General features: G+C 42.1%; 2 protein-coding genes across 2 annotated transcripts; both read right to left on the reverse strand.

The window, feature by feature from the left end:
- Nucleotides 1–286: 286 nt before the first annotated feature.
- Nucleotides 287–6,070, reverse strand: hgh1 (HGH1 homolog (S. cerevisiae)). Its single transcript, XM_044121759.1, has 10 exons — nt 5,913–6,070; nt 4,588–4,713; nt 3,795–3,933; nt 3,381–3,518; nt 2,995–3,146; nt 2,794–2,894; nt 2,606–2,704; nt 1,292–1,383; nt 1,086–1,208; nt 287–967 (listed from the first exon to the last, which is right to left on the reverse strand). Exons 2-10 carry the CDS (start codon nt 4,695–4,697, stop codon nt 806–808), a joined length of 1,116 nt encoding a protein of 371 aa, XP_043977694.1. The 5' UTR covers nt 4,698–4,713; nt 5,913–6,070; the 3' UTR covers nt 287–805.
- A 1,460-nt stretch (nt 6,071–7,530) lies between these two features.
- On the reverse strand, nt 7,531–13,424 carry zgc:153675 (uncharacterized protein LOC768179 homolog). Its single transcript, XM_044121763.1, has 3 exons — nt 12,120–13,424; nt 9,142–9,229; nt 7,531–8,459 (listed from the first exon to the last, which is right to left on the reverse strand). Exons 1-3 carry the CDS (start codon nt 12,126–12,128, stop codon nt 8,173–8,175), a joined length of 384 nt encoding a protein of 127 aa, XP_043977698.1. The 5' UTR covers nt 12,129–13,424; the 3' UTR covers nt 7,531–8,172.
- Nucleotides 13,425–13,661: the final 237 nt, after the last annotated feature.

A 13,661-nucleotide genomic window follows, 5' to 3' on the forward strand; every position in this document is an offset into this window, starting at 1 on the left:
AGGCTGTTGCTAGGATACCAAAGAGCGAGTGAGTTGCTAGGTAACCAAAGAGTGAGCGAGTTGCTAGGTAACCAAAGAGTGAGCGAGTTGCTAGGTAACCAAAGAGGGAGTGAGTTGCTAGATAACCAAAGAATGAGTGAGCTAGTAGATTCCACCATCTTTGCTTAGCTGGCTAAAGTCTTTCCTTCGTCTACATCTCCCAGAATTCAGTTCTGGATCAGAGTTCAGTGAATATTCTATCTGATATTTTATCTATTAATATTGATCACAAATCTATTGTGATATATATTGTTATTGATTTATTGTCCAGCACCAGCTCAGGGCGAAATATTAAACCAGAAATTTACAACAGTGATTTTATTTCCACAGCAGCTGGTTTTACGGAGCGATGCTGGGCAACGTCTAGGTTCTTCTTCTGAGCAGGCGGGTCGCTTTAGGGACACAAACACAGAAGTCTGAGGTCACATTTAATTAGTAGCATGTGACCGGTCCTAAATCGTTCATTCTGCTGGTGTCTCAAAGCTGTTCGGACGAACAGAGAAGGTCGAGTCTCTCTTCCTCACAGCGACCTGCCAGCTGACCCCAGACGACCCCAGAGCTGCTGCACACTGCAGCCGCCTTCAGAACAAGAAAAATAATAACGATTATATTTGTATGAATGTCAAAGGTCAGTTTGTCCCTCCGTCTCTACATGGACACAGAGAGGTCAGCAGCTGGACTGGAACCAGGACCAGCAGCCAGAGTTCAGTGAAGAGCTGCTGATGACGGAAACAGGAGGAGATGAAGACCGGATCAGTCCTTTGTTTCACTTCTCCTGCTTCTCTTCCTCTCTCCTCCTTCTCTCCTCCTCCTGCAGCTCCTGCTGCTCCTTGGCATCCGCATCTCTCAGCTTGTCCTCCACGTCCTGCGGGATGTCCACCTCCATCAGGTTCTCCATGCCGTGCTGCGGCTCGTCTCCGATCAGAACCTGGAAGGACAGAGACGCAAGACTGGACTAGGAGCTCCTACAGACTAGCGGCTGCTCCAGACGAGCGGCTCCTACAGACTAGCGGCTGCTCAGACCCCAGCAGGTCAAAGTTTCTCACCTGGACCAGTTTCTCGCAGGCGGCGCCAACATGAACGTCCTTCTCCCAGCGGTGGAGCTCCCTCACAATGGGATAAACGTTTTTCTGTCGGAGCGTCAGGCGGCCGGCTTTAGTCGCCGTCAGCTGGGGGTGGAGCCGACCGTCAGGAAGTCTGAATGAACCCTCAGCTGTGTGTGTGTGTGTGTGTGTGTGTGTGTGTGTGGTACCAGTAGCAGGGTTTCCAGCAGCATCTTCCTGATGTCGGGGTCCGCTTCTCGCTGCTTGTCCTCCGGCAGATACTGCAGGTCCACAGGCAGACCTGAGCAACAGAACGAAGGATTATAATCTGTCCAGATTATCCTAATTATGTGTTTCCTGACCGTTTAGTGCCGCTGAGTCATTGTGATTTTTCACCAGTTTCAGCCAAATTTGTTTAGTTTTGGCCTCTAATCTTTGATCTCTGACCTAATCAGAGTTAAAAGGTTCCTGAATCAGATCTGTGTTGAAGTTCTGCAGACGACCGAGGGTAGAACCCTGGACTGGACTGGAAAAGCTAAACACTCCGACAGACATTAATTCACCAGTTTAATAACTGGAAGAGAGAAACACTGAAACAGAATACAAGTGAATGATCAATAAATTAAAATATCAATGAAAACAGCAACTTCATTAATTTTGGCCAATAAAAGAAAAAAAAAAAACTAAAACTTTTTCAGAACATTTGAACAGACGTTAAACAGAAACGTTACGTCTCTGTTGTACCAAAAACAACCCAAAGACTGTTGTTAGAGAAGCTTGCTGTTAATGGAATGTTGAGTGGAAGGAAAAAGTGTGAAAGCAACAGGAAAAAGCAGCGTTATGTAGGGACTGTAAAGTTGATCCAGGAATAGGCCATTGCACCGCTAGACCATCGGTTGTTTTTAATAAACGCCTCTGAAGGGCTAAAAGTGTTTCTGGTTGCCGGGTCCTCCTTATTTTTTGTTGCGGCCATCGGAGCCGGACCGCAACAAAAGACCTGACAGGTAATTTTATCAGCTGTTTTGTTTATTTATTTTGGATATTTCAAATGTCTTCCAGTTCCAGTGTTAAATGTTCAGCAGAATTTAAAGTTTATTAATCTGAGAAAGTATTCTTGCATTATTATGTCGTTACTGTAATATTGCTTGAAAATGTCCTCAAAACAACAATATTATGGTTTATAGAAATAATTATTGGCAGAATTCTGATGTGGTTTTAAAGGTTAGCGTCCAAATGTGGATTAGCCCATAAAAATCAAGATTCTTAATTGCTACAAATGTCCAAAAAAATCAGAATCAAATCAGGAGTTTGTAAATAATTCCAGAAACAAAGCTTTTGTTTGACATTTTCTTCCAAATAACTTGGAAACTGAATAATTTTCTAATTTCCTAGGAAATGACTGTTGGATTCTCATCAGCTGAAATGACTCACTATTCACGTATTTCACTTTTTAAACCCAACAACTGAAATGAATCATCTTTCGATCCTATCCTAATTATTTTAAGGTTTTTTTTTGGACCTGCCTTCGTTCTCCTCCTCAGTGAGCTCCTCCGGGCCGGCCAGAGGCAGAAGCAGGAACGGCAGCACGTCCACGGCGTCGCTCAGCAGCCACGCATGATGAGCTGCGGATCACAGCAGAAGGATGTCAGAGCTGGTTCTGGTTCTGGTTCCTCTTTCAGACTTCATCCGGACGGCGTTGGGAGTTTCTCACCGTGGTCGAAGCAGCAGTTCCTCAGCGTGCCGATGACGCCGCCCCTCCTCACCACCGACGCCTCGTACTGAGTGAACGGCAGCAAACGCTGGATCACACACCTGGAGCAGAAAAGATCTGAGAATTTTAGTATCTAAAAAATAAATATCCAGATGAGAGGCCAAATGTTCTCAAAACTCGACTTCTAGCTCTGAAACTCACCTGTCCTGGTCCATCAAGAGGCTCCTGGCCTCAGGAAGCTGGGCCAGGTTGGACAGCAGGGGGCCCAGGTAGTGCAGCTTGGCCTTCCTGTTGAAGCTTTCATTGCAGAAGATTTCCACCAGCTGGGCCAGACCGAGCCCCTCCTGCAGGACCTGAGAGAGCAACCAGCAGAGGAACTTCATCCACCTGACAGGTGAGGACGAACTTCATCCACCTGACAGGTGAGGAGGAACTTCATCCACCCGACAGGTGAGGAGGAACTTCATCCACCCGACAGGTGAGGAGGAACTTCATCCACCCGACAGGTGAGAGGAGCCCGATGTCTGCGCTGATGTTTCTGCAGCTGAACTCTGAGAATCAACCAGCGGGAAACTGGCCTGGCGCACCTGGAAGACGGTCCTGCAGGTCTTATCATGGCGGCTCAGGTTGGACAGGATGGTGCAGATCTGATCAGAGAACAGAAACTCTGGATCCTGGAGGTTCTTCAACAGAACCGGAAGAACCTGAACCTCACAGACCAGAACCTGAGGAAAACACAGAGACCAGCAGGCCTTCAGAGGTCAGAGGTCAAAGTATCCTGCCATTAAATATCCTGAATATGATTTCATCTTCAGGGTTCAGACTACTTCTAACTTAATGCAGCAAATTAACACTAAGTGTGTTTATTGGGTTCCAACTCTGTCCCATAAATTAATCTGAAATATTATTATTATTATTAGTTAAATTAATCTCATCACTACATTATTGATATTAATTATTAGCTAACTTCAGCTTTGTTTTGTCTTTCACCTGCTGCTCACCTGGTGCAGAGTCTCATCAGCTGACAGGTTGATCAGGATGTGGTAGCAGTCCTTCACTATGGCAACAGAGGGGTCGGAGGTCAGCGTAAACAGAGCAGCTAACAGGTCGGGTTTAGAGCGCAGGAACCGGCAGCCATCTCTGAAAGAAACAAACAGCGCTGGCGTTGATGCTCCTGAATCAATCTGTGGTGACCCCTGACCTCTACAGAGGTCAGCACCCCACAAGGGTTACGATAGTTCACTAAAACTAACAAAACAGAAAACCTTTTTGCAACTAAAGTAAATAAAAGCAGGAATTTATGGGGGAAAACTATAACTAACTAGAAATATATTGTGTTTATAAAACACAAAACATGCTCATATTATAGATATAATATCCTTTATTTTGGTGTTAACAAATCTCTTTATTAGCGTTTTCAACTCATGGCGACAGCACAAATTTGGGATAAAACACCAAAGGCAGTTGGATGTTCAACAATGAGTGAGTAATTCTTTTGAAAATGGTATCTTCTGTTGAGTCTTCATCACCCAATCAGTGCAGACATAATCACAATCCTTTGACCTTTTTACCAAAGCACAAAAAACTAAACCAATCACTACAACTAATAAAAACTAAACTAAAAGTAAACAATATTTAACTAATGAAAACTAGCAAACACGTTCTAAAAACTAACCAAATTAGACAAACAAAAAAATCACAACGAAATAAAACTAAACAATAATGAAAATCCCAAAACCATTATAACCCTGCGTCCCGCCGGCTGACCCCGCCGCTCAGAGGTCAGCGCCCCACCTGCTTCCAGACAGCCCCAGGATGTACTCCGTGGCCTTCGCCTTCACGTCCGGCCGGGTGCTGGGGGTCAGGAAGGCCAGCAGCTCTGCAGCCTCAGCATCACTCAGCATCTTCTCAGCAAACCGTCTGATGGACAGAGACGAAACCACATAACTACAACATATACACTTTTAGTAGTAGTAGTAGTAACTACTGCAACTAGTTAACTAAATGCAACTAGTTAGTAGTTGCAGTTAGTTACTACTAACTACTGCAGCTCTGAGAGTAACTTCACTGAATGAAGAACAAACACAATTTAACCAAAAATGCACCAGAAACACAGATCCACAGTTTATGTTGGAGTGAGACCTCTTGTTTCCACACCTGCTTTGTTGTTGAAAATAACATCCAAACCTCTAAATCAATCTGTTGGGTGACTTAGAGGTAAAAAATAAAATACAGTAACACTGTAAATTGTTCCGAGGAAGTACTTTACTCTGGTAATGTTGGGAAAAAAGGTCTAAGTTTTTCTTCTTCCCAAATCTATTTTATTATTATATTTATTAGCATTATTTATTTTTGGTTTTGTCTTTAAAAATACTAGCTATCTATTTTAAAATTATTAAGCCAAATATTTTCCCCTTCTATATAACTTAAAGATGCAGAACAATACAACAACTCACAATGAAACAGAGAAATTTAACCAAAGAGAAAAAATAAAACAATCTATAAAAATACAAAACAATACAGTGTAAAAATACAGAAATCATTACAAGAAAACTTTCAAATTCAATGGAAATTATAGTTATATTGGTAAAATGAATGGGATTTTAACAAGTCTTGAAATTAATTTGTTTCACTTGAATTTAAAATGAAGGCAACTTTCTAAAAAAAATAGCACTTCTAATGGATTAAAATAGTTTATTACTGTAGCTTGATTTATCTGCTGCTAAAAGACCAATTCCTATTAAATCAAAACTTAAACATGGAAAATATATCCTATGATACAGTTTTGAAAATCCTTTCGAATAAAAAAAGATGTTTACTTGATCTTTCCTGAGTCAAGCTAAGCACTCCTGCTCTTACTGGAGTCGCCTGTCTATAGGACCGCTGTGGGTAAATATAAAGGAAATAAATAAAATATATTGATATTTGATTCATGTTTAATTTACAAACAACTCTTATAATAGAGTAACTGGTCAGAATCTGCTATAATAACCGCTTCATCAGGTGATGTTTGGTCTGAGGGAACAGCTGATTGTCACACAGTTGATCATATTTGATCACGTTTTTGTTGATAAAGCTTCAGGCATGCAGATAAAATTTTATGTTTCAATAAAATTCACCTTAAACTCGCAGCAGGATTCCTCCTGTTCTCCTGCCTCAGTGTCTCTTTACAGAAATTCCTTCAGAATTAAATAACATGTGGAAGAAACCGCATGTGGACGAAGCAGAGCGAAACAACGCGTCACTTCCGGGTTCCTCTTCTTCTGCCGTTACATGGCAAATGGCAGACTAAGTATGAGCTGCATGCCGCCACTATCTGGACTGGAGGATGAACGTGAAATTGGCAGGAAAACAAACGGGAAAACAATAATAAACTCGCTAGATTATTATTATTTTTTTTTAAATGGTTTGAGTAACTTCCGTGTTCCCTCTGCCGGTTTTATCAGATTTCCAAATAGACCTCTACCGTCAACTAGTCCTGCGACTTCTAGGCAGATTTTGATCTCATTTTCAGAAAATAAATCTCACATTTTATGGAAAAAGTAAAAGATTTAGGTAAGATTTACCACAGCAAGAACCAGGGGCCTGACTGTGTGTGATGGTTCCTAAATCTGCCATTTTTCAGCCTCCAAATGAAAACTGTTGCTCTGAACAAATCCATCTTAAAAGGGGACCAATGATGCTTTCTTTTAAATAAATTAGGGTAGGTCTATCAGCTGTGCAAAACATCTGTGGTATACTTTTTGCTGCACAGAATCATTCTCAAATAATCAAAATGCACCTCAGTTATGTCAATTTTGAGTTCCTTTCAGAAAGAGCTGTTTTAGGGTTTCTGTCACTTTTATGCAAATAAGTTGCTGATGGCCACGCCCCCAACTCACTGTTTACACCTACTGCACGTGAAAATGACTGCAAACCAGGGCTGGACGTTGACTGAAAAACTTATCACAAAATAAGCATTTCATACCAGTCTGTCAATAATTAGTTTTTAAAAATTTGTTCAATTGTTTAAAATATTTATACTGTGATGATTCATCCACAATTTTCACTCCATATTTTTTTTAAGCAAATATAAGGCACACTGGCAAAACCTCAAATTGCTGCTGTGCAAGATACTAAAAAGTCTGTTGCTAGGTAACCAAAGAGTGAGTTAGTTGCTAGGCAGCCATAGAGTGAGTGAGTTAGTGAATGCCACCAACTTTGCTTGGCTTACCTCCACAGGTTGAGCAGCTAAAGTCTTTGCTCTGCCTACATCTCCCAGAATGCTGTGCAGTTCTGGGCTGAAGTTCAGTGAATATTCTATCAGATGCATGATCCATTTATATTGATCACATGTCTACCACAATATATTTTGTTATTGATTGTCCAGCCCTATTGCCATCAGATATGCAATGGTACAGTGGTCCATCTTTGACCCAGAAGTGGAGCATCCTGAACCACCAGGAAGGCAGCAGCAGCGCTTTCTGAACCGAGTCAATAACCAAACGCTGCTTTTCTCCAGCAGCCATTGAACATCACATAAAACCAGCTGACAAGCTCCGCTTGAGCTGCTAGGCAACAAGGCAGCGTCTTGTGACTTGATGGTTGGGAGGTTTTTGAAACGGCTTGTTTTCCAGACACCAGAACACATAAACACATTGTTTCTTTAGCGCTTGGACCGCTACCAGCAAATGGAAAGACAAAAACAATGTAAAAAGTAAATTTTGTATAATAGGTAGAAACTGAGAAAAAGTCCCGTTTATTTTTAACCTTCTAAACTATTTTATTGATATATTGAAAAAAATACATAAACATTTTTCATATCCTCAACAACAGCTGCATTGAAATGCTAATGACTGATTCCTGCAGCAGAGTAAACATCCGATTAGAGGAACAGTTCACCTTTTCAGAGAAATGTCAGGCTCAACAAGTTTCACCATAAAGAGGCTGCAGAGACTCATCACTCTTCAGATATTTCAGAGATGTTCCTGCATGCAGAGCGAAGGGGGGGGCTCCTCAGAAGAAACAGTCTGATCCCTCAACACACACCTTACTGACAGACAGGTTGCAATAATACTTCAAAAAGGACAGAAAGCACAAAAATCAGCATCTGAAGACAGAAATGTTTCAGCAGACGTCTGTGGTTGGAGAGCAGGAAGAGGGCGTGGCCTCAGACTGGTCCGTAAACTGGTAGACGGGTTCATCAGGGCGTCGTCACCAACGCAGAGCAGAACATGTTTGGGTCGGTGAAGTAGAGCTGCACAGTCTTTATTTTACAGTCTGGAGTTGTTGTGACGAGGCGTTCGGGGGAAGGCACGGTGGCATCTGATTGGTCGAGATCCGCCTGTCTCGATTGGCTCAGGGCGGGGCAATCCGTCAGTCATCATCATCACCGCCACCTCACTCTGACTTGTCCTTCCTCTTGGCGGTGAACGGCACTTTGTTGGCGACTGTAGAGCCCACGCTGGAGACGCCGCCAGCCACGGCGGAGACGCCGCCCTTCACCAGACCCATGCCCACTGACGGCACCGTGGTCACCGCCGACTTGGTGATCTCCAGGCTCTTCCCGCCCACCCAGGCGACTCCGCCCACCGCGGCGCCGACTACGCCCTTGGTGACGTTGAAGAGGCCGCCGGTGACCCGCCACACCATGCCGGGCGGAGCGACGGCGTGATCTTTACCGGGGTCTGGAACACAGATCAAACAGTTTGGATTTATTGCATCTTTCATATCAACCTGAAGGAAGAACTTTTAATTCCACTTGATAATAGTACATAGTTCCCATAAGTTTGAACTATCTTGGAAACCATCAACGCACTGAAGAACCACGGCTTAGAGACCAACAAAAAGTATTGCAGTAATTATCACTGATATTTATCTTAATTTTACAGAGGTGAGTGGAGACCTCAAAACTTGTAATTGAGTAATAGTTGTAATGTCCTTATACTGATTATAAGTTAGATAGGAACAAGGCGAGAGCAAGTTCTTATCTGTTTCTTGTTTATTGTTGTCATAGCAACTCCACAACAACTGCCTACCAAGATGGCTGTCAGTTACAAAGTTTCCGGAAGTATTATGTCACATGAGAACTATGTGCAAACATCTCAGATTTGATTTGATTGCCTCCTGGAGAGGCACTAGAGTCATTTAAAGTCACTCTGGAGACCCTCAGGAGGCTGGGTTGCCATGGTGACTAAAAGGGGTCTGAACTGGTGCTCCAACACAGACAGCTGCAGTGGCACACAAACACTGATCCTGCTGACAAAACAACTGGTTCTGGAATAACAGCAGCAACATCTGAGCCTAGATTGCACCATGTTCCCCACTGATGTTCCAGCGATTAGACACGTCCCTCGGCTCAGTGCTTACCCTCTGGGGACTGGCTGTCGGCGGGCTCAGCGTCGTCCGAGGCCAGGCTGGTCCCGGGCTGCGGCTCCACGTTCACGTTGTTCACGTCCTGGGGAAAAACCCTGAAGAGTCATCGGGAATTACAACAAGATGGACTTTAAGCACCAATTATACCAGCTGGGAACATTAAAACTACCGACTCCACTCCTGATTTTTATTATAAAGACTAAAACACAAATTAAAACAAGGAACTTGAGCTGAGGAATGTTGGGTAAAAATAAAGTAGTCAATGCCGTTTAGAAAAACATTTGAGGGTAAAAAAAAAAAAGGGTTAAGATAAATTTTTCGTTTTAATATTCGTCGTTTTGTGTGAGCCGGTGTACCGGATGTGCTTGAGTGCAGGATAAAAGCAGCTGTAGAGAAATCCCTCTGAATTTCTGAATTCAGAGGGATTCATCAGAACAGAAACAGTCTGCTGTGACATCTAGTGCTGAAACGATTAATCTGTTATTTTAAATAATTTTAGAATAATTTAGTAACCGATTAATCGTTTTAAACTATACAGACCCTTTCATTTAAAACAACAACGCACTCAGTTCAGTAATAAAACTGTAAAATAGAACAAATATTTTGGTTTAAAGATTAAAAACTGTCTCTTTCTGTAAATCTGTTCTAACCAGAACTCCTGTTTTAACTTCACATTTTGTAAAGGTCTCATATTAATCACGTTTTGCTATTCAATAATTAATCAATAAATAATGTTGATGTCAGAAGAATTTTTTTAGCTGCAGGTGAATCTTCAACCATAAATGGAAAAAAGTTCATTGAAGGAATGCTGAAAATTTTTATTTTATTATTTAAAAAAGGAACTGAATTATTTATTTGCATCTTTTAATGTTTATAATATGTACAAAATAAGCTCAAGTGGTTAAATGAAAAATCAGATTTTTAAAATCTGATTAATAATCAGCTACTTCAATAACTGCCAGCTGCAGCTCTAGTAGGATCTCATCAGCTGTGCAGCGTTTTAGACCGGCTGAACCCTGGATTTGGACTTCAGCTGATTTTGCTCCAGAACCAGAAATGTTTACATTGTTTTGGGTCAATCAGTTCAGAGCAGAGCAGCTTTGGACCTTACACTGTTACAGAGTTCTGGTTCGGTCCGTCTTCCTGTCCGCAGCTCAGGCACAGCTAGGAGACTTCTCTGGTTGTGTCTGGTGTCGCTTTCTAAAGTTTCCCTACAGAACGTTGCAGTGAACACTTTAGTTCCTCATGTAAACATTCTGCATGAGTTCAGGAGGTAAACGGAGCTGGAGTCGTCTGGTACCGAACCAACTGGACCGGATATCAATAAATAACACATCTGACAGAACTCTGATCCACAACCGCACAGCATTCTGGGAGATGTAGGCAGAGGAAAAGCTTTAGCTTCTCACCCTCTGATGGCGATCTGAGCTGTGGTTACAGGTCTGTCATAAAAACAAATGCTGCTGGACAATAAATTGCTCCAGAAGTTATTGTGACAAACGATAATATTGTTGTTTACAGACTATTTTCATGTGATATAATGATGACGGGACAAAAATGCTAGAGCACATTCTCATAGATAAATAAGCTTTAAATTGTAATGAACATTTAAGACTGCAACTGGAAGACATTTTAAATATCCAAAATTAATAAACAAAACAACATACACAACAAATAATTATGAAGTCTCAGTAAACAAAACTGTCCTTCAAAATAAGGGCTAGTTGAAACCAAAGACTGAAGACTTTTTGTCATCCAGTTTTGGTAAAAAGAGAGAATGATAAATTAAAATGTTACCATGCAATTAATTGATTTATTGATTATTTTGACAGTTCTAAAGATGGGTGGCATCAACTAACTCACTCACTCTTTGGTTACCTAGCAACAACCTGTTAGATAACTTGCACAGCAGTAGTTTAAAGTTTTGCTACTGTACCTAAAAACTACTTAAAACAATAATAATAAAAAAACAATGATGTAGAGTGAAAACTTTGGATAAAACAGGAAAGGTCATGACACCACCCTGCCAGGATTCCAGATACTTGAAACAAAAAACTAATAAATAATGATCGATAGATTGATATGAAAAACTGCATCGGACAGCTTTACATGCTCCTAACAGATGTCAACCTGCGGATCTGTGATGTTCTGGTTCAAATTTTTCTAACATGAACCAGGTCGGATCCAACAGCCCAGCTGATGAAGGCTCAGCTTTCCTCTGGTCTCCTAACCAGACCAAACCCAAACCCAGCCTTTCTGACTGTTTAGTTTGCTGCTCAACTGTTTTCTTTGTGCCAAAAGCAAACCAGACAGCAAGCTGGCTTGTTATGAAACTCTGAATCTTGGGAAAAAGACTCGGGAGGGTTGGGAAAGGCTGCGGCCTCCTGGTGTCTGATCATTCCTTCGATTGGAAGGAAAACCAGACACAGAGATTCCTGTTGGAGCTCAGAGTCGTGTTTAAACATGTAATTATCCAACATGTTTTCAGCTCACTCTCACTCTGGAAGGGTCTGGTTGGCTGGCTTTTAATCACCTTTAGTAAAACATTCAGCATATTTTTGACTAGTTTTGGCTCCTGGTGTTCCGTGAATGCTCCATCTTGTTGGAGAAGTGACACCATGATGTTAACTTCTTCACATTTCAGTGAAACAACATGAAGCTCTGAGCTTCACATCTCATCCTTATGCTCTAATCTGAGCTTTTTCGGGAGATTTATCCTTAAAGCAGATTTTCTTCCCGTCTGTTTTCCTTGTGACCCACAGCTGCAGGTTTTTATCTTCTATCCAGACAGTCAGAAGAAAAAACAACAAGCTGGTGCCTCGGTTAGTTGGACCAGCTGCAGTTTCTGCTCCAGGGCTTTTAAATGTGAAAACAAGCTCTAACTGTGTTCCTGATGCACATCATCACTCAGCAGCGTAGAGGAAAAACTTGGAGCAAGCTGCGCTTTAATGGGGATGCTGGTGCGTTCTTACCTTCACCATTGTTCCCAGTGCTTCTGGCTGGAACACCTGAGCCAGCAGCAGATTGAGAAGTGGGCCTCGATCTGGGTTTTGGAGAGGGAACCTGAACCCTGCAGCTGTCGGTCCGTCAGTCCGTCAACCCTCCAAACAACCAACTTCTCCAGAGTTTCTGCAAACCCGCCGCTGCTGTTGCTGCTGCTGCTCTTCTCTCTGCTGCTTCTGCCGACGTGGCGCCTTCACCAAGACACGCACTCATGGACACGCAGACATCCCGCTGTCAAAGTACACGTAGCAACGCAGCGCACTTCCGGTGAAGACCTCCAAAGTAAAACTCCTCACTTTGTCGAGCTGAGGATGGCTGGCTGTCCAAACTATGCTTGACAATACCTCAAACACCAATTATAAGATCTTACAAAATAGCAAGAAAAGCATAAAAATACAATGAAAATAAAAAATGTTTCAGTTGTTTCCTTCTAATTAAACTGTTTGCTGCGTTTCCAATAAAATGATCAGCTAAAGTGCAAAAATGACAATTTCGCATTATTAAATAAGAAACACTTCAAACGGAAAAAAACATTCTGTTTGTTTTTTATGACAGCATGTGTGATTTCATCATATTTTTCTACTCATTAAAATTCAAAAATCACATCTTCAGAAACTTTACTTAATCCACCTAATAAAGCAATAATATGCAACAGTTTTTCTACGACAGCAGCTCCATATGTGTTCAGTTTTCATGTTAACCCTTTTTGGAGATTTATTGTGAAAACAGGAAGCAGGGTGTGATGGTTGTTGACGCTCCAGCTCCGGATCCTTCCCCGGATCCTGCAGCTGCTTTTACTTCCTCGTGTTGTCTGAAGTCTCATAAGTTTAAGTTTCAAGTATTTTCTGTAAGTTCAACACAAAACTTGCACTTTAACTCAGATCTGGAGGAAATATAGGCAGCAATTAAACCATAAAGTTGAAGCGAACGGAGGAGGAAGAGTCAAGGGTCAAGGGGAAGGTTGTGATGTTGGCAGCAGACATGCTGTGTTTGGACCATCCTCCTGTTGATGACCCAGTTTTGGACGAAGCTTCAGCTGTCACACACTGCAGATCCACTCAGGTCCCGCAGCCCAAATCATCACTCATCCACCACCGTGCTTTAAAGTTGGTGAGATGTGTGTCTGCTGTGTCCAGTCTCCGTCATGGTTCTGCTCATTACGGTTCTGTCCATCCTGGTTCTGTCCGTCTCATCTCCACTCTGGTCTCTCCTGTCCAGAGGACATTGTCCCAGAAGTCTTGTCCTTCATCCAGATGTTGCTCTGCTAACCTCAGTCCGGCAGCCATCTTGGTTCTAGAAAGAAGAGGCTTTCTCCTTCAACCATTCCAAAGAGCATGACTGGTTCCTGGTCATGACCTTTGACCTACTAATGGAGGCTTGTAGAGTTTGAGAATTTTGTCTGGCTAGACAGAATTACATCAATGATATTTGGATGGAATACTTATTCTGTTAAGTCAAAATATCCTGTATTTACTTTTTATTTAGTGTTTTCATGATATAGATCACTTTGA

Source organism: Gambusia affinis, linkage group LG07 (genome assembly GCF_019740435.1).
Source record: "Gambusia affinis linkage group LG07, SWU_Gaff_1.0, whole genome shotgun sequence".
Classification (NCBI taxonomy): domain Eukaryota; kingdom Metazoa; phylum Chordata; class Actinopteri; order Cyprinodontiformes; family Poeciliidae; genus Gambusia; species Gambusia affinis.